The 21,303-nt window shown below is 43.5% G+C and overlaps 1 protein-coding gene across 7 annotated transcripts in view; it reads right to left on the bottom strand.

Annotated features, from left to right (window-relative positions):
- The window catches only part of Fryl (FRY like transcription coactivator), a 223,332-nt gene that overhangs the window by 56,595 nt on the left and 145,434 nt on the right, over positions 1–21,303 (bottom strand). For all 7 annotated transcript variants that reach the window (XM_055629354.1, XM_055629355.1, XM_055629350.1 and 4 more), the window contains 14 exons: positions 20,329–20,436; positions 15,784–16,021; positions 14,491–14,676; positions 14,110–14,196; positions 12,496–12,764; positions 11,706–11,901; positions 10,622–10,746; positions 9,872–9,929; positions 7,612–7,703; positions 5,286–5,458; positions 2,888–3,048; positions 2,137–2,247; positions 1,065–1,219; positions 678–777 (listed from right to left, as the gene is read on the bottom strand). In XM_055629354.1, the coding sequence (XP_055485329.1) occupies positions 678–777; positions 1,065–1,219; positions 2,137–2,247; positions 2,888–3,048; positions 5,286–5,458; positions 7,612–7,703; positions 9,872–9,929; positions 10,622–10,746; positions 11,706–11,901; positions 12,496–12,764; positions 14,110–14,196; positions 14,491–14,676; positions 15,784–16,021; positions 20,329–20,436 (2,059 nt within the window). The remainder of the gene's footprint in view (positions 1–677; positions 778–1,064; positions 1,220–2,136; positions 2,248–2,887; positions 3,049–5,285; positions 5,459–7,611; positions 7,704–9,871; positions 9,930–10,621; positions 10,747–11,705; positions 11,902–12,495; positions 12,765–14,109; positions 14,197–14,490; positions 14,677–15,783; positions 16,022–20,328; positions 20,437–21,303) is intronic.

The following is a 21,303-nucleotide window of genomic DNA, read 5'->3' as shown; positions in this document are numbered from 1 at the left end:
TAGCAACTTACTGTGCCATGACATGAAAAAAGATTAATCACGTTTTCAGCTAAAAATATAACTGCACAAAATATGTGCAAATGGGGAAAGGCCTTGAAGCAGCTGATCATTAGACAGAGTATGCACTGACTGGCCTTGACTTACACTACATGGAGCATTAGAGAGCAGGCTAACTTTCTTCATTAAAAAAAAAAAAAAAGAAGAAGAAAGAAAGAAATTGGGTGTAATTCCTTAGCTGGGCCTGCATGTGTACTAAATCAGAGCCTTTAGAAACATCAGCATCTACTCCAATCCCACTGTAAGGCCTTGTTAAAAATCAGTGCATCTTGTCAATTACATGGTTCTCAAAACACACAAGCAGAAAAACCCAAATCGCTCCACTCTCATCATTCTCATCTGTCAAACAGAAATTGTCTCTCCTGTGTGTCAGTCCTAATCAGTGAAACCTTATAAGTATCAAAACACCCTTCCTTGTGCTCATACAGCCCTCTGCAGAGCACTTCGAATGCTTTGTATTATTCAAAGATTTAACTAGCTACCCCATCTCCAGCTTGTATTTCTGCTGACAGCCAGCACCTGGAGCCATTCCTCCCTCTCAGTGTCACTATGCGTTAATGGTAGAATTATCATGTCGCCAATCCCAGAATGAACTTAGGTTTCAATCACTGCACACGAACCTGTAAGAGTTGCATAGCAACTTCGTAGATACTTCTAGAAGAGTCGGCTGCTTTAAACAGGATCAGATTTAGGAGCATCACTGTGTCACACTGATAATCCCTGGGGATAAACGTCACAAGTTAGGACTGGACACGGTTGGAAATGTTCACAGCAGCTAACATGACAGACATCGGGCAAGGTTGTGAATGCCCTCTAAGGCTACAAGCGACTTCCTTTTTTTTTTTTTTTTTAAGACAACAGACTCATGGGGGAATCATTATCCTTTACTGGCTACATTGCATTAGTGTTCAAGGAGAGAAAAGACAGGTTTCTTAATGCTTCTGAAAGAGTTTCTTGGAAGCAGACATGATGGCCGCTGCAGCGGGCCTCTGAGCAGGACTGGGTACCTGTTCTGGAACACGTTGGCGATAGCTCTGAAGCAGCCAGCTGCCACCCTCCGAGAGCCAGTGTAGCATCGGTCCACGGCCCAGTACATCAGGCTGCTCTGATCTGGGTTCAGCTCCAGCAGCAACGTGACTGCTTCACAGCCCAACTGGTGAACCTGTGGGGAGGGCGAGACCCCAGGGGAGGGGAGTCAGAAGACAGGAGGCCTGCTGCGGCCATGGCACGAGGTCACTGCACCCCATCACAAACACGGCCACCTTTTGTTCAGCCAAACCCCAGGTTACTCACTGGGGGTAGGGGTGGGGTGGGGTGGGCTGTGGTGGGAGGTTTGGGAACCACATGTGTCTCTGTCTCTCTCTTTGCCCTGCAAGCCTTTCTGAGTTCGATTCTCTCTTTCAACAGAGCCCCAAGGCAGCTGATGTGAACAAAGGTTACACGCTTTTAGAAAAATGAATGGGACCCTCCTCGATGACAATTAGCAAGTCTTATTATTATTTGCAATAACTCGGTTGGGGGGGGAAGGTGAGCCACACTTTGTACTGGAAAGCTGGTAAGGGGCCTCTGAGGAGGGTGGGCAGGAAAAAATGACCGACTCAAAAGGGGTCACAACAGTGACAGGAAACACAGCAAAGGGCATGCCTCTCTACGCAGTGCAATGCTCTCCGCTTTCATGTTTTAGCCACTTAGACTAAACCATATCAAGATATACATACAGCACCATATTAACCCTACAGTATATAAGGGAAACTAAAATAATTACATGGGTAATAAGAATTCCAACTTTCTTTGGTGATATATACTAATTTTACATCATCTGTTAATTCATTGAGGCAGGGCCTCTCGATTGTGCCCAGACTTCACCAATACTGTTGGTCCAGCTCATCAGCTTGGCATTTACACGGGGGCTGGGATCTGAACTCGGGTCCTTACACTTGCCTGGCAGGTGCTTCATTCACTGAGCAGCTATCTCCACCTCCCTTATGTTTTTTCATACATATAATTCTGTCCTATTTTTAAGGAGGACCGTGCGATGGTAGTTTATTGGGAGACGTCAAGGGAAGCTGTCAAAATTACCTTTTTATCCAGAGAGTCCAGAATGTTATCCAGCCATTTGTACAAATAGCCATCTGAAGACAGTCCCACATTATCTGCAACAGGGCCACAACACAGTACAGCAGACATAGCCTTCAAATGATAATATCAGAATTACATTTAAAACACTTCAGAGGTTAAATGCCACTGCTTAATGAGAAGAGGCAAGGTATTTCTACCCACATGAACCTAGCCATATCTTCCACAAAGATATTATGTGAAATGCAAATATATGCAACAGTATATGGATATAGATATATACTATTATATGTAGGTATATAACAAGAATTTTTTCATGTGTGGTTCTGGGGATAAAACCTAGGGTTTAAATGTGCCAGGCAAGCACTCTGCCAGAAAGCTGTTCCCCTATCCCTATCCTAGCAGTAACTTTTAAAAGTGAAGCAGTTTATCACCATACCAAATTAACCATGTACTTTAAAGACAAGAAGACCAAGAGGAAGAACGCCTGAATATGAGCAATACATATTCCTTAGTGGAAATCCTTAATCTTTTATGAGAACGATGATGAAATCTTACAGATGTTTGGAACTCTTGCGCTGTACTTTAGGTATGCGAAAAAGCTACCAAAGTAGCAGACAAATCCATACCCTAAAACTCTCGGTGCTCTGGTGAAATCCTTTTCTGTTCATAATATCACATCCCGGGAGACAGAAGGAAAAAAAAAAAAGAACTCTCAAGATAGTAAAAGGAAATCAGGGATCTAAGGAAATACCTTTAGTGCACAGTACTGATGTCTATTGATTTGCATATTCCTATCACTGTATCTGTCCAAAGGCGTAAACATGATGCTAAAGGGGCCTGCCCAGTGACTGAACAGCATAAACAGACTGTGACGAAGGCTTTGCTGAGGAAAAATACTTCTTCTCTGGTGCACTGTGAACATAAACACAGGTAGACATAGTTACTTCTAGCTCATTTTATTTAATGTGCATGCCAACTTGTCAGTTATAAAAACCGAAGGCTGGGAGATAGAAAGAGGAAGTTGCGTTTGAGTTTACCTAAAGCCTCCAGGCAGGATGCTGAAAGGAATCTAGGAGGGAGCTCAAGTCAGAATTAGCCTCTTCCCAGCTGCCTGACGAACTCCATAAAGACATTAACCACAACGGCTGGATTCATACTAAAAAAGGGCTTTTTGACTAGGAATGTCTTATTTCAGACTTTTTATTTCTTCCCCAGTTAACAAAAGTTGCTTTTGTAAAAGGGACGGCACGTCATACATCTTGACATGAGAACAGAAAAGAGCAGATCGTCTCCAAGTTATATGTGCAGATAGCCGTCTATGTGCCCTGCAATGGTGCCATAGCCTGTGGGGTTTGGTTTAGAACCTACCAGTTTAGAGGAACCCCTCACCTTTCAAATCCTATCCTACTGCCTTAGGATAGTTAGGGTTACTATTGCTGTGATGAGACACTGAGACCAAAAGCAACGCCTGCTTTCTTCTCGAACCCAGGACCACTAGAGCTCAGGGACGGTGCCATCCCCAATGGGCTGTGCCCCCATCCCTCATCAATCACTAATTAATAAAATGCTCTACGGTCAGACCTTATGGAAGCATTTTCTCAGTCGAGGTTCCCTCTTCTCAGATAGCTTTAGACTGTGTCATGCTGACCTAAAACTAGCCAGCGCACCTACCCTATACATTCTCTGCATCAAGAATTGTTAAGAAATTCAGGCCAGGTGGTGGTGGCGCACACTTGTAATCCCAGCACTTGGGAGGCAGAGGCAGGCAGATCGCTGTGACTTCGAGACCAGCCTGCCTGTCCTTAGAGATGTCACCTAGAAACTTAAAAACCCTGTCTTGGAAAAAAAAAACCACAAGAGAAAAAAAAATCCAACAATATCTCAATAAATCAAGATGGAAGCTGCAGGGGAAGTGCACAGTAACAAAACTGAATCTATCTTTGCAGTAGCCACTTTGCACACAGAAAATATTAAGGAAAAAAAACATGCTCTTGACCCTCTAGTCATTTTTCTTTCCATGTTAAAAAAAAAAAAAAGTTCCTGTGAATAAAATTAACAAGTCTAATTATGTACCCTAAAAGATCCTGTTAAAAATACAACATATGTGTTTAAAAGCCAAAGGTTAGTATATATTACTTAAAATAACAAAACAGCCATACTTGGAGAGAGAGAAAAAACTTATCCTGCATACGAAAGGCTTACAGCAATCTTTCTAACTCTTGTATTTGGAAAGAATTTGTGACTTTTTAAGCACAGTTGTATAGATCAATCTTCATAGCACATTTCTCAGTGCCTGTTTGAAAATAGGCACACACCTGTTAAATGAATCCTTCAGCAGCACTGTCCACTGGCTTTAATTTATACCCATCATCTGCACTCTTCCTTCAATCTGCAAGCTCTATCTACCACAAACTCATCCAAAGGGCTTATCCCAATAGGTACCTTCCGAATATTGTAGCAGAGTCTTGACGGCTGTTGATAATCCCTGCTGGTTGGTTGCTTCTTGATTTCTAGTTACTGACACTAATTTTGAGGTTTAAAAAAAAAAATCTCGAAGGGCATAGGAAGAGATTAGGGAAGGAGGGTGGGACTGGGAGGGGAGGAGGGGGGGCTACAGCTGGGGTACAAAGTGAATAAACTGTAATTAATATAAAAAAGAAAATAAAAAAAAAAAGAAAATCTCTTGCCATCGACATTGTGTTGCTGGTTTCCCAGGATGCTCACACGTTAGAGTTTTTGTGGGGCTCGGCGGTTAAGAGCACTGGTAGCTCTTCTGGAGGACCTGGGGTTCAACTCCCAGCACCCACATGGCAGCTCACAACTGTCTGTAACTCCAGGATCTGACACCCTCACACAGACATATGTACAGGCAAAACACCATGCACATAAAATAAAAATAAATCACTTATAAAATATATTTCGTTTATTTATTTATTTGTGCGTCTGCATGTATGTGTGTGCATGTGGGAACATGCCTCCAAAATGGTGTGGCGGTCACAGGCAAGTTGCCGAGGTTATCAGCCTTCGCAGGAAGTGCCTTTCCCCACTGACCCACAGGTGACTTCCCTAAAATAGAGCCTCAAAGGGGAGGAGAGCGTAGGGATGGTCTCCTAACATCCCAGGAAGCTCCGAGAAGCTGAGGGCCCTACCTGGAACGTTCTGGATGATATTCGCCACTAAGGCACTAAAATGGCATCGGATGTCCTTCAGCGTGTCGGAGTCTTTTTCATTCTCCGCTTCCAGAAGCTGTCGGGTCAAATCTACGTACTCCAACAGGGTGTTGTTGAGGAAATGCGTTTCGTTATCAAGGCCACCGCTTGCACTGAGAATGCCGAAGAGAAGGAAACACAAGGAGGACATCACCTTTGGTTCCAACCCAAACAAGCCTGGAACCCGTTCGCCACAATCAGTATGGCGCACGGTGAACTCGGTGGGCTGGTGGCAGGGTGACACTTGAGGCATAAAAATGAATGACATGATATTTTGGCTTAACTTAACATGTAAAAAGCAGGTGGTGCTTCTTCATCACAGGTGAGTGCTACAATGCAGCTCATATCATCCACTTTCAGACCCAGCTTTTATAACAACCAAAATTACCGCCACTCCAACTGCATACAGTTTTGTGGTAAGAAGGCCTGTTGGGGGCAGTGGCGGGCTGGAGGTGGGATGTGTCAGTGCAGAAAGGGAGGCCAGTCCCAGCCAGTCTCCGATGCTCGTGGTGCCACACCTTTGTCATTAAGTGTGTATCTAAAGGGAGTCTCAGGACACAGTGCTGCACCTCAGACTGCTTTAGACTCCTGGACCTGCCCTAAGCCTTTCTCTGGGATTCGTACAGAGGCAAGAGTGCCATGAGCTGCTTAGAGTCAGAGGCTAGACCCCTGCCTGGTCCCACCAGCTCTTAGTTATAGATCCAGGACCATGACAGCGGTTTCAGTAAAAAAAAAAAAAAAAAAAAAACCCACATGAGGCACTATGCCTGTGAGGACCGTGAGACAGTAAGTGCTTGCTATATAAATCGAAGGACGTTACATTTCCACCTGGCAAGGTCAACTCTCACTGCATTGGGAAAGTACTTCTAATATTTTTTTAAATATTTTTAAAGTAAGAAATAATTCTTTTCTTAGTTATAGCTTTAAAAAGATACTGACCACACAAAACAAAATTTAGGTGTTTAAAATGCCATATTAAAAAAAAAACCAACTATAACAATGAACATGCTCTGAGTGAACTGATGACCCCAATTCTGCCTGAAAGAATATTCTTTACACTCAGATCATGACCAACTAGTGGGCTGCAACCCACCCCAGAAAAGAACGTCAGTTCACTTAAAGATCCAAGGTGGCTGCCGTACACACCAGGCGCGTGGGGTTTGCTGTCTTTCTGGCATTCAAAATGTCCCCCGTCCTTACCCATGTGGGACGGAGGACATAGTCCACAGCAGAATTTCAAATGGATGACCCTCCATCATACGTTCTGTTTTTGTTTGTTGTGGTTTTTTGTTTGCCATTGAACATGAAAAAAAAAAGGGGGGGGGGAATCTAGGGCTTTAGAATGCTCTTCCACTAAGCCCCTAATCTGCAGTGTGTCACAAGCTTCGGATGGTGGATCTGAAAGGTGTTAGGCTCGCTAACAAACAGCCAGGACAAATGCTAGCTAGCATATGCTGTCACTACGCTTGTCAAGTTGTCTACGGATTCCTTCCATCAAAACATCCTTCCAGCTACCTTTCATGTGCAAGGTCAGATCCATTGCTTTTTGCCTTTAAGGGTCAGGTGCCACCAATATATTACCCTCCTAAGAAAACTGTCCACTTTCAACTCAGGGCTAACGGTAGTTTCCTCAAGGGTCTTTCTCCTCCTGTCAAGAGCACCTCTAGGATTTACGGTTTGTGAGCAGTGGGAAAACAGCTGTGAGCTACATTTGTAAAGTTCATAATTTCCACAGCAGGATCAGCAACAGTTCATTAGAATAAATTTGCATACCTCGTTAATACTTAGCCTTTGAACACGTGAGGCATTTTTTTTTCAAGCCCAGAAGATATTTATCTTCAAAATGAGGTAAGAAATTATAAATCTGTCAAGAAAAGGCCACCACTATTGCCTTTTCCTAGAACCAAACATCAAAGGCATGGGCATATCAGAGCTAGTTTTGACCAACCGAATGCTGACTGTAGATTTTCTTTCTATTATTATTATTACTTCTATTAGTACTAGTATTAGTAGACTTTTGGTCATTCTGTAGCTCAGGCTAGCCTCAGACTCAAGGTAATCTGCCTCTGCTTCTGGTGGCACACAACCTCTGAGAAGTTAATGCGCTAGATGACTCTTTAATTGGTAGACAATATTCTCAGAGGTTGACATGTATACTGGGCAAGCATTTTTGTTACCGTGGTGCTTTTCCGTTTTCACCTATCTCAAGGAGAAAACACATTCTCTAATCCTACCAAAGTTTTGAAAGTCAGAATTCAACACCGACCTGTGACTAATGACACCAGCATCTGCCAGCAGTTCAAATATCCGTACCAGTTGTACTCGTAAAATGTCTCGACGCCTGCGCCGTTTCATATTCTGTTCCAAACATATAAAGATGTGAGTTAAGAAGACCCTGGAGAAATTCATGGGAAGCTGCCAGTGTGACCTGGAAGTCAGCAGTGTGAATGCCAGGGAGAGGCATGGGCTCATTGGGGTTACTGGCGCAGTTAGAATGCTGCCGGCTGCCGTCTCAAAGGGACAGGCCTATGGACAAAGCCAGAGGGCATTTAATAAGCTGACCCCTCCTAGGTGTGGCAGAAATAAAATCCGACAGCTACTTGTGGGTGATTTGTCAGCCTGCTGGTTTAGAAGAGCTAATTAAAGAAGTCTTATCACTGACTCATGAGGAGTCCCTAAGACTCAGAAAACTAGGCTCAGAAAATAATCCCAACAAATTAAAAAACTACAGTTTTGCCTACCCCTGCCTCATACTTAATTAATTTTTCCAACAGGAAGTATAGACAAAAAGCAAAGGAAAGCATGGCCTATTGTGGGCTGAGTAGACACAGGAAGCAATGGATAAAATAACAGCTAAACATTTCACAGGAGAGCTGACTCCTGCAGTCAAACAGGAGTAAGAGGGAAGCCTCCGGTATCACTTTCTAATCCACCTCTTCTCATTTACAAAGTAATTTTCCTCATCTGGAGCAATTAAAACATTTTTTCTCCTTAATCTTTCACTTCCACATGCCCATCCATCTTCCTGCCCTCCAGAAGCCAGCCCGTTTGCTGACTCAGTCTCATTTACTGCTCCCTTGGCATCTTTTTAAAGTTTACAGGGACTCGTTCCGAGGTGGACAGCTTGCTATCAGCCCTCAAGGACATCTGCGGAGCTCCGACCACAGGCTTCCCGTTATCTCCACAGGAGGACAGTGGGCTGCAGGCTCTCAAACCAGAGCTGCTGTTCAAGGACATCTTCACCAAACCCTCACACCCCGTAACCAAGGGGGAACACTACCTCTATTCTACCGGGTGGCCGCAAACACAGGAAGGAGCAATGCTGGGGCTTAAAATTCTCTTTACAGGACAGCAGTGGTCACCAGCTCCCTCTCCTGCTTCAGTTCCTCAGGAGAGCCTCTTATCTACATGAAGCAATGTAGGGCGACCTTTCTAGCCCACAGAGGAAGAGGATCCAGGCAGTTCTGATGAGACTTGATAGGCTAGGGTCAGACAGTAAGGGGGGAGGACCTTTCCTATCAGTGGAATAGGGAGGAGGATGGGGGAAGAAGGAAGGAGCCTGGGACTGGGAGGAGATGAGGGAGGGGACTACAGTATGGATATAAAGAGAATACATTATAAAAAATAAAATAAAATAACAAAAGGAGCAATTTTCAGATTCTTTTATAACGCTGTTAAATGTTGGTTTTTTTTATCTACAATGATTTTGTCCATTGTGGGAAAAAAAAGTGTTCCCAAGATCAGCTCATGGATCAGCTCTTCTCAACAATGCAGGTAAAGTCCTGAGGCATTATCCTACGCCCTTCTGTAAGTTCATACCCACATGTCACTGCACACAGATACAATTATAATTTACATACTCCTAAACTCCCACTGTTTTTCTCAATGTTTCAGTTCTGGAGATGGGATTTTTGAGAACAGGACTGTCAAATTGGGCCACTTGTTGCCTGTTAAGGAAAGTTTGCTGGAAGGTGCCCACAGTTGACTGCTGACAACAGCCGTCTATGACTGTGTTCACGCTTCCAAGGCAACTAAGTGGCTGCCACAGAGAGGTGAGGCTGGCAGTGCCGAGAGCATGCACTGTGCGGTCATTCTCGGAAAGCCTGCCAACTCCGTGCAGATCCTAAGCCCTGCTGTCCCTTATGCTAAGGTAACTTTCCGACTGCTCTACGTCCTGGTTTTCTGCATGTGTTGTACTGGGCAGGGGAGACAATGTACATATGAAAAGACAAGCTTAAACTACCCCAGACAGCTGGGCATGGGGGCACACGCTTTCAATCCCAGTGCTCGGGAGGCACCGGCAAATGGATTTCTTGAGCTTGAAGCCAGTCTGGTCTACATGGTAAGTTCCAGATGGCACTGGGCTGTGATGTGAGACCCTGTCCATAACATGAAAACAAACGGTAACAAAACACACCCATCTTTTATTTTAGTTCTTATTTTCTACCCTTTCCTCTACTAGTTAGGGTACAGCGGGACAGTGCTTACTACGGAACTATGTAATGATGGGAAACTCAGCAGCTTACCTCCGGCCTTCTTTCAAGTGCTTCTTTGATTATGGGATGTAACTCCTCTATTAGTTCCCTAGGAAAAAAAAATGGTGTACACTGCTGGAACTGGCAGCCAAGTTGGCAGAATCTCTGCCAATACAAACCGAAATAGCAGAAACTGACCATGGTAAAAGCCTCTACACTGAAAGGAGAAAATGTCATCCTGTTTTTATCTCGTTTTGTGAACTGCATATGGTTTGTGGAGGTGAAACACGGTTGTGTATAAAATGATCTGCCTTTGTCATTTTACCTTAGCACACTAGGACTCAACATTCTACCATCCAGCAGGCTAGCCTGCTTTTCCTAGGGAGATGATCAGAAGCAAAGGAAACTGATTTACACATGCAGTTGCTTACTGACCCAGTATTTGTATCAACAGAAGATTAGATAGGACCTGGCTTACATTTTGATTTAAACTGAAAATGTGCTCGTCGCAAAGGACTGAGGAAAAAAAAAAATTAAAAGCCCAGGTAAACAAAATCCACACACGGTCTGATCATTTATATAAAAGTGCTGATTTCAGGAGAACAATTCTGTGGAGAAAATAAAGTTTTAATTTTCTCAATTCAGATGAAAAATAGATGGCTCAAATACACTGACTTGCCATCAGGATGTTTGGAGTGGAGAAGTCAGGGCTGGTATGAAACTCCATTTCATTCCTCCCCACCCTCTTATTAGAACTACTTGTCATTCTAGCACACAGAGAAAATGTAAGAAGAGAGTTACCTAAAGGCTCCCGGGTTGGTCCTGCCAAGACCTAGAACAAGGGACTCTGTGACTTCCATGCTTTCAGAGCGCATCATTGGGACTATGTGCTTAAACAGGGATGAGGGGGATGGGATGCCAATAATCTGAGAGGAAAGAAAACAGAAGAGCCACTTACAGTTGGCTTACACTTATAGCCAATCAAATAATTTGACATTCAACAATCTTTGGTTAAAGACGATGCACAGGTGGCGATTCTGTGGCAAACAGATGCTCAGTCAAACTCACTTTCAGTCACATGACCTGGAAACGCTAAATGCCCTTTGGCTTCCTGTGAGTTCATTCACAGAACTTGTCTGTGGGTGTCTGTATGTCTTAGAGAGATTAACCACCACATCGCAGTCCAAGGGATCCATCAGATTAGTTTCTATCTTTTGGTCCATAGCATAAAAAAACCAAAATTCTGACACCCCGACCTGAAGTTTCCTTCAACCATGCCATGATGTACAGCTATTCTCGAGTATCCATTATGTTGCTGTGTGATTTAAGCAACTTCTGTGAGAACATTACTTAGATGATGACTTCTGGACCAAGGCATGGTAGCTCACGCCTGTAATCCCAGGACTCGGGCAGCTGAGATAAAAAAATTGCTGAAAGTTTGAGGCCAGGTCAGGGTACACAGTAAATTCTAAGCCAGCCTGGATTCTGAGACTTGTCTCATACAACTAAAAAAATGAATGAATGAATGAATGAATGAATGAATGAATGAATGAATGAATGAATGACCCTATTGAAAATGGGAAGTATAAGGGCTTGGGAAACAGAATACAGGGAAACGTGTTTTATTATTTCCTTTAGAGTATTCATAATGCTATTGCTATGAACGTGGTCCCTTTTTGCCGAGGGGAAACCCTATTCTTGTAGGATTCCACAAATATAACAATAGAATTTCTTGGAGTCTTTCTTTTTCTTTCTTTCTTTCTTTCCTCCCGTCCTTCCTTTCAATGAATTCTTGAACCGCCGTACTTTGTTTTCCGTGAGAAGAAATCAAAACCGTCCCTTTCGTGGAATCACTGGGACGGTACAGAGGGTGAGCGAGGCCCACCTTGGAATCGATGCTGTAGCCACTGTCGGGGGTGGATGCCAGCGTCTCAGGAGGAGAGCATCTCACGGAGCCTGCGGATGCTGAAGGGGAGGTGGGGGTGGCTGCACTGCAGCAGAGAATCAGGTAGTTTCTCCACAGGCCGATGTACGAGTCACTGCTTGTGGTGGTATTTACTTTCTTAGCATTGATGGGGCTACTGGAAAAAAAAAAAACCAAAAAACAGAAATCGTACATCTTAAGCATTATTTTTATTGGAAAATCCCACAACTTATTCAAAGTATTTTGTTGATATTCATGCATCATTACCTCCTCCCAACTGTGTCTTTCGTATCTATGCTTCACCATTACTAAGAGCTCAGACCATACACTGGGCCAAGGGCCACCTAATAATGGCCACTCCCTAAAGTGAGAAACTATCTCTCTCCTCAGCAACTACCAAGGGCACAACACATTTGGAAAGTTTTTATGTAACTAATGCCAAGTTGTCTACCAACTTAAAGGATGATGGTTGGCACAGAGTTTTTATTGCAAATGCTCGGTCTTTGTGGGAGGACCAAAGAGAGAAATGAGTAAGTGTTAGATGCCTGTCGTATGAGGCAGAACAGATCAGACAGATCTCAATAAGTCTACATCCTTCACACCTCTCCCCTGCCCCTTCCATAATATAGCAGTTTAGTATAGCTCAAGACTTAGAGAATTTTGAAAAGTGTATGTCACTTTTCAAAAGCATACATCGTGGAAGCTGACTACCCGTTTTAAATACGCTCTGTAAGTTAGTCAAAGGACTCACTTTATGTCGACCTGGGGGGACAGCAGCTGCAGCCTCGTGTATGCAAACATCCACGCATAGCTCACAGCTGTGGAGCAGTGTTTAGGAAGGTTTTCTTGCTTTAGAAAACTGGAGAGACTTATAATCCATGGGTCTTGGCCTTGGGTCACATGTGCAAATATCCAAATGTGTGAGGGGCTGATCACATCAAACTGGTGGCTGATGGGAGAGGAGTTCCACTCTGCCAGTGTCTGCAGATCTACTGAGCTAGGGCAATACAGCAACGTAGTCTAGAGAGAGAGAGAGAGAGCAAATACTTATCACGCATTTGAGAAGTTTCGATATCCGTTTAGATGAGGTGCTTTGTGTCAGAAGTGGACTATCAGTGCTTCCTGGAATAGAAGCTATGAAGTGTGGTTGGGGGTAGATTTGAGGGGGGGGGATAGTGAATTTCTGACACTCCCACATGGGTGAATCCTCAAGAGACACATGCTGTAGCTTCTGTTTATCTCAAAAGGCTGTGTGGACCAAGCAGGGTAAGACCCATAGCTTAAGTGATGGCTGTGCGGATGCTCAACTTCTGTGGGTCCACGGAACCTTTAGACGTAAACCAAAAACCATTCACTTTCATGCTGGTGAAATGGAACAGCCTGCAATGTGTGCTGTCTCCGGAGGTACACATCAATAAAATTTTCTAACTTAACATTCAGATTCTTAAAGAAATTAATATCTACCTTTTTCCATTTTATTCATTAAGTACTGTTTAGGGCATTATTAAGTCACTTACTACTCTATCTGTTACCATAATACAAGGTTAATGCTCTAAAACACAGTTCTTTTAACTGTGTACATTTTTAATCATGTCTTAGTCTCATAAACTTTTATTATTACCTGCCTTAGGTTGTGTATAACAAATGAGTTATAAGAACCAGGGGTTGAGCAGAAAGCAAATAAATCTTTCATCTAGGTAATCCAAAATAGAAGAATTAAAACTCAAGTAGTAAATTTCATAGTTGTTCCTATATCAACCTTGGAATATTGACTTGACTTCCCTTCCCATCCAACCCATGCTACATAAAACTAAAAGAAGTTTAAAAAACTAAAAGAGTTAGCCTGGATAAGGCCCTGGGTTCTATCCCAAGCACAGCAAAGAGAGGAGAGGGAAAGGGAAGAGAGAGAGAGAGAGAGAGAGAGAGAGAGAGAGAGAGAGAGGAGGAGGAAAATAAAAGAAATTTATACCATCAGTTTTCTTTGTGATAGGTTATCTACTTAATTTCATAAAGCAAATAAAATATTCACTGAAAAAGCAAAGTAATTTTTTTTTTTTTTTGCCTTTGATTTCAAGAGTACTTCTTCCCATGACTGTAACCACAAAGCAGCAAATCACAGTCCGGTGACATCACATTAAAGGGAAATGTCTTAGGGAAAGACGAACATTTTACCAAATCAACTTATTTTTAATAGCAACAAGAACTAATCACGTTAGCACACACCACTTTAGGACCCTTTATGTTTGAGAAATACTTTTCTATTACTGCATTTGTGAAGGAGACACACAAACACACGCATGCATACACACACGTGTATTCATTTGACTCAAGCCCCAAAATAAGGTGGAGAAGTTCCTCCAGTTACCTGATCAGCCCCCGTGAGATGGATGAAGCTCTCAAGAATGGATGGGCTCAGCCTGTCCATCACGTCTATGGCTAACTCATCATCACCCTATAAAAAAAAAAAAAGACCGTTATGTCTAATAAATTAAAAAACAAAAAACAAAAAACAAATCCTTAAGAAGAGTAGGCAATAGGAAGCCAAGCTGAGGAGAGTTTGAGTTCACACTCTTTTCTTGTGAAGAACTGGGGTACAGGTTCGGGTGGGGTGGGTTCGCCTCAGGTGTACTCTAGCAGGCAGCCATAAAGTAAGTGACACTTGCATGGAGTACGGACGGACAGAATGGACAGAAGGCCAGCTTACAACCCTTCCATGAGATGTCTGTATGAAACACCTCAGTCTTACCTTAGGTACCTCCAAAAGTGCAAACAAAGCCCGTATTTCTCTGAGGACACTGACGGCCAGTCTTCTCGTGGCGGGCCGGCTGCTGCACAGGATGACCAGTGCAAAGCCTTCGACCACGTGGAACACAGTGGGATACGGGTTCCTCTCCAGAGGGGGGGGATGAGGACCTCCATTAGCGATGCCATGCTTAAACAATAAATGCAAGTTAAAAACAAATAAAAATTTTAAAAAAATGCATGAATTTGAAAAAGAAACAATATCCAGTAAGGCAAATTACAAGCCTTATGGTAACAGGGCTGCCTCTGCTCCAGTGATTTAAACATCATCTACTTTATTAAAACATAAGAGTGTGGACTGGGGCTGGTGGCATAGGCCTGCTGTCTTGGCAACGCAGGAGGCTGAAGCAGGAATGTCACAAGTTTCAGGCCAGTGTAAGATACACAGGGACTTCGAAGCCAGCCTGGACAACTTAGAGAGACCTCGTCTCAAAATAAAAAGTAAAAACAGGTCCTGGTGTGTATCTCAGTGGTAGTGCCCCTGTGGGAGAAGGGAGGCTCAGAGTGCAACTGATTCATATTTGCACAGAAGGTAATACAGTAATAGCACGCAGAGAATAAAGTGCACCAACGGCAGTCTGAACAGGATATGCCTAACTTCTGTCACGTTGACTACCCTGTGGCCTTGCCACCATCACTCAGTCACTCTCAGTGCAATGTTTTCACGTGGGAAATGAGAGCCTGGACTGCATTATTCATATGTAGATGCAGGCTGGGTACAGAGCATCACCTGGAGCTGGTCAGAAGCAGGTTTCCTCGGTGCTCTGGATCTGCATGCCCATTAAAGACCCCGGGTTGCCCTGGGTGGTCCAGCTCTAAGCTGCTGGGGTTCTATGGCGTTTGCAGTGTTATAAAATCAACTCTGTCCTTCCAGAGAGAAGGAGCACCGACCTGTGCACTCAAGGAACTGGTGCAAAAACAATCAATCCAAAACAGAGGTTCCATATATGAGCTCTGAGATGTTGGAAACACCTTCATGAGAGAGTTAACCCTACAACTCCTATCTCAGATGAAAGAGCCTGTTACCAAACAGAGAGGGCTAAAGGTAGGACGCAAACGCTCGGTATCAAGTACACGAGCTGAGGAGAAAGTCCAGAACAAGGGATTATCATCAACAGAAGGGCACCGCAGCCAGACAGCTGCAGACCTTGACGGCGCCAGTCTGCGTCGGTTAACTCCACGGCCGCTCATTTCCTGCTGATCACACCCCAAGTGACAATGTGGGAGCATGTGGTACCTGGGCGTCCTGGGTCTTGTGATACATCTGAGCTGCCTGTTTCCACTGATTTATCAACTGCACCAGCATCTTCACAGCGTTGTCAAGAAGTGTGGGGTGGACGTCCGTCACTTCACGGACAATGAAGTACACAAATCCTGAGAGAACGTCCTCCCGCCAGTCCGGAAAGTCAAGCATCAGGGCCTGCAGAGTGTTGAACGCCAGCGCCCGCAGTTCTTCATCCATATGGATCGTGAGCCTACCGGCAACAGAATCCCGTTAGCAGGCCTTGGATCAAAACGTGCTGCCACCGCCTGACACTTAAAAGTGAGATAACCTGGTCTGTCCCTTCAAACACTCTGTGGGAATAGGAAGACAGAGGCCCATGTTCACTCTGCCATGCTATAATCTCCCTGTCTGTGCTAATTTAAACTATATAGAGTTGAAATTCCATATAAATCTACTCACAATCATTGATTTTTTTTTTTTCTCAGTTTCAGGATAGTAAATCTTGAATTTAATTGATAGGATGTTGTGTAGGAATACGGATGACATCAGAAATCCATTTCAAAGTTCTTCAGCCCTTAAAATAGTTTAGAGTGCTGTCCTATAATCGATAAAAATATGTCCAACCACACAGAATCTTAGCAATAACTTATACTTATTCAGTTACTGGAGAGGACATAAGTAAACTCAATCATTTCTTTCAGGTTGTAGATGAATATAAACAGCTCATTACAAAGGTGATAAAAAAGATGGAATCAACAGAAATAATTCCTGAGGACGAGAACGGAAGCAAATTTAGGAGTAACATAAGGAAAGGTCCACACCTTGAAAATAAAATCAGGCCCAGAGAGCTTAGGGCTCACTAAGTCAGAATGTATTAATTACATCTTTAAAAAGTTAAATTAGGGCTAGAAAGATGGCTCGAAGGTTAAGAGCCCTGGCTGCTCTTCCAAAGGTCCTGAGTTCAATTCCCAGCAACCACATGGTGGCTCCCAACCGTCTATAATGTGATCTGGTGCCCTCTTCTGGTATGCAGGCAGAACACTGTATACATAATAAATAAATCTTTTTTAAAAAGTTAAATTACTTTTTAAAGACTTCAGTACAATGATCATAATTTTAGTTATAAGATTTTTTATCAAAAAAAATGAGAAAATGATTGTGGTGACAATTCTGGAATTATGGCTTCTTTAAAAAACACAGAAATATTGAAATATGTGTTCGTTTTAATCCCAGGTATGGAGATATGGGGCTGCTTCGGAGCAGCTGACTATGATTTGCCTTGTGCTCTAGCAGAGGTGCGATTCTGCCAGCGGCAGATAGTTTCTGTGACTGTGTGACATTTGGAATTCTGGGGACTTTTCAGAGGGTATATAAATTTGAGGGGTGCTGTTGGTCACAGTTTGTTAAGTAGTCATGCACAAAGAAGAAACAACAAAAAGAAGAAATTAGATATCCTGACAACGAAGATCAATTTTGTCTCAGAGAGCCTGATGTGTCTCTCCAATCAGCATGAGCAGTATAATGGTAAGGTCAACCCTTTTCCAACCCCTGACTTTATTCAGGAATCTTTCTTTTCCCCTCTATCCTTTTTCTCTCTTAGCTAGTGTTAGGGGGTTGAAAGTGTAGAAGAAAAGGGGTAGAGAAGGGCGGAAGAAACAAGAACCCACAAAGTAGCAAACATTGGCTACAAATGAAAGATAAAATTGTAAAATGACTGCAATCCCAAAGCTCTAAGGCATGCCACCACATTAATGAAATAAAAAAAAAAAAATGTGATCTGGAGTTGAAGATTATTTTAGTGGCCAACAATAAAGGCAAAAACATTAAAGTTAGAAATGACCCAAAGGAATAAGCAGTTAAAGAGCACGGTCTATGTGTGTGCATACACGGGAAGACGGAGTTCTCCACAACCCTAGAGGAGGATGTCATGTCCTTAAGAAGGGAGGTATCACAGTTCTCTGAACTCAGATCTGGTCTTCGCTAAGCCAGCCTTGAACTGACAGAGACGCTAAAGCGACATCCATTGCAGCTGCACAGGTTTTAGGAGCAAGCCACGCAGCAGCTACAGCGTACCACAAAGCCAACTTGGTGGGCCTGCACCTTTGCAGCCCAGTGTCCTGTCCAGTGGTGACATCAAGGAAAATATTGTGGAGAGCATGGTAACAGTGCTATCCACACTAGTTACTTCCACGGCCTTTAAATCCGTGACTAAGTATCTCACACCAGTGTGGCTCAGGATATATATGTGTCAGAGTTAATGATGCCTTGTGCTGAGGCGATAACAATGGAACCTGGCTAATTAAAGTTAGGCGATTAGCCTTCCCTAGAGACTTCACAGAGGTCTATAAATTCATAACATGCCTCTTTGTTCATGGATTGTTTTCTAGCTTCCCTTGCTTTTGAGTAAAGAAGAGTTAGACATTATAATTCCAAACAAACATATTCTAGAATCTTTCTGGCCATGGAGGTAAATTAATTAAAAATGACAACTAGAGGGAAAGAAAGTAAAATGAATAGCAGTTAAGCTGCCGTTCACTGTTCAGAGGCTGGCTCCTTCTTTCCCCAGCATCCCTAGGCCGGACCCTCTCAGGCACAGCTTCCCTCTGGGGGAGGCTAGAGGGGCGAGGTGGGAGCATCATCTAGCGGGAGCACTTTCCACAGAGATGTAGGTCAGGTGAAGCTGAGGTGGGACCCGGAAGGGCAGATTTAACATACCTGCTGCGGAAGCCGCTTTCAAATTCTGCACCCTCTTTAGATTTTACCTACTTCATTTTGGAGGCAGGATCCTACTATGTAACACAGTCTAGCCCCTAATTCTTAATTCTCCTGCCCTGGGAGGTCATGTTATGGCAGGGATTGAGAAGGGTGGGGAGATGGCTCGGAGGGTAAAAAACTAGCTGTGCAAGCCTGAGGACCTGAGTCCACACAAAGACGGAAGTAAAGGTGCAACCCCAATTACAGTGCTGCCCTCTGAACAGTGAGCCATGACATGTGCAACCCCACCACACATATGCACATATGGTACTAAGAAATTTTTTTAAATTAATTAAAAAAATTAAGAGAGAGCTGAACCTGTTGTCACAAACGTCAAATTCCAGGTACTCAAGAGACCGAGGCAGGATTCCCAAGTTCAGGCCTGCCTGGCATACAGAGAGAGATCAAGGTCAACCTGGACAGTGTAGTTTGACCCTATTTCAGAAGCATACACAAGTATATACGTGTGATGTAAACAAAAGGGTAGGGACACAGCTCTGCGGCCAGAGAGTACTTGCCTAACAGGTACAAGACTTTAGGTTCTGTTCAGTGCCCCAAAACAACGAAGGGGCAGAGGGAGAAGAGAGAGAAGTTACGGAAAGATGCAGCTGCAAGTAAGCCCCTCTGACTCCTTGTGCCCCTGACAGGAGACAAATACCACTGTATCCGTGGTCCCAACACCCGAGGGCGGTACAAGCCTGTCTGTGAAATGCCAGGTGTTTTCGCCCAGGGCTGGAACAGGTTGCTGTAGCAATCGAGTCACTATTTACACAATATGGTGATTGCCCAGCAACCGGCAAACATTTTTCAATACAGCCCAGTGTTCACAGTTGGTAACAGTCATTCTGCTTGGTTTTCCACTAGGGTGTGGCTGGCCAACTGTGGTTCTGGGCGGACTCCAGGCAGATGCCCATTCATGTTCACTCCTGCAGTGTGGTCCGGCTGTGTCTGTAATGCCACAGCGGGAATTCGGACATCAGACAGACTATGGCAGTGGCTCTCAATCTTCCTAATGCTGCCACCCTTTAACACAGTTTCTCATGTTGTGGTGACCCCCAACCACAAAACTATTTTTGTTTCTACTTTCCAACTATAATTTTCCTAGTTATTAATTGTAATGTAAAAAAAAAAAAAGAAAAAGAAAAAAAATCTGTGTTTTCTGATAGTCAGAACGATGTCTGCGAAAGGACTGTTCAATCCACCAAAGGCGTCGTGACCCACAGGTTGAGAACCAATAGACTATGGCAAGAACAAGTTTCCTGTCTGGTCTTTCATGGAGAAAGCATGCCGATCCCTAACTGCACGCTCCCCAATGGTGTCCACGTGGCAGTGCCTTGACAGGCTGCCATCTTGACCTAGAGTTAGGCTGGGTGACGACGTTTAAGTGTGGTCACTGTGTTGTTTACTCACTGTCTGGAACTATGCTGCAGCTAAGGGAGAAGGAAGCAAACACATGAGCACAGCAGGCTCTCCGACAGCGGACGGTTAAGTGGGTCTTGGTCACTACCCCATGCTGATGGGATGACCACAGGAGAAAGTGTCCATGAGCACCAATGAGGCCCCTGTGGAAGGGCTATTGGCCAGTGAACTGTTAATTCACAGGGAACTGGGAAACAGCGCTTAGCAGGAGATGTGGAAGAATGTTAAAAGCGAGACAAAGTGAGTAAATTATAATAAATAATAAATCATTTAAAATTTTGAGTATGGAAAATAAATGAGGAGAATTAAGAAGTAAATGAGATGGCTCACGGCTATCTGAGGCGGCCTTTGTGGTAAGCACAGCAAGACAGTAATGTCACTCACCTTGCTAACAACTCAATGAGGTCAGTTCTGCTCATGCCATCAGGGATCAACCTTGGAATCGCAGCAATACAAGTTCTAAACAGGTCGATTTTGGGTTTTCTTTCCCCCCTGAAAAATGTTCCACAAAAACAAAATAAAAACAGAGTAAGAAGCATATCACACAGGCTAGACAAATCTGTTTTACAAAAATGGTACAGAAGTTGGGGTGCAGTCCCAAGCAAGGCTAATGGGTCCTGTAGAAAAGGGGGCATGTGCAAATACACATAGACCCAGCTGCTAGCTACCACCAATAAGTAAGCGAACGGATGGAGGCCATTCAGGAAATGACAGCCAATAATTACTCTCTATTAATTAGGAAGCAGTCAGTAACTCTATAATTTTAAATACTTAAAAGTTTTATTCACTTTAATATTTCAGAACTTAGCTATTCACAAACATAATTAAATACTAGTTACTATCAGATATAGGTGTGTAATGGTTAACACGGGCTGTTAATTTTGCAGGACCCGGCATCATGTAGGACAAGAGCTTCTGGGAACGCCTTAAGGGACTCCTTGCACTGGGTTAATTGGGGTCTGAAGACATATTGTGAATGTAGGAGGCACTGTTCCATGGCCTGGAGTCCTGAACTACATGGAAAAGCGAGAGCTAGTGGAGCATAAACATTTATTGCTGTCTGCTTCTGGACTGTGAGCACAATGTGACCGGCTGTCGGAACCTCCTGCCGCCATGACCTCCCCACCGGGATGGACCATCTTCTACAGCTGTGAACTCAAATAAACCTTTCCTTCCTTGAGTGGTTCTGATCAGGTATTTTTTGTCACAGCAACAAGTAACTAATATAAATAGTTTTGATACTATTAAATAACTGAAATTATTAGTTTTATAATCAGATAGTCTCATATATCAGAATTCATATTGTTTGCTCCTGTCTTCTTGTGGCACACAGAGGACACATATATATATATATACATA

The sequence above is a fragment of the Psammomys obesus genome, unplaced genomic scaffold, assembly GCF_907164565.1.
Source record: "Psammomys obesus unplaced genomic scaffold, mPsaObe1.curated_primary_1811, whole genome shotgun sequence".
In the NCBI taxonomy this organism is placed as follows: Eukaryota; Metazoa; Chordata; class Mammalia; order Rodentia; family Muridae; genus Psammomys; species Psammomys obesus.
Note: the sequence above shows the minus strand (reverse complement) of the source record. Positions and strands in the feature narration are given on the sequence as shown.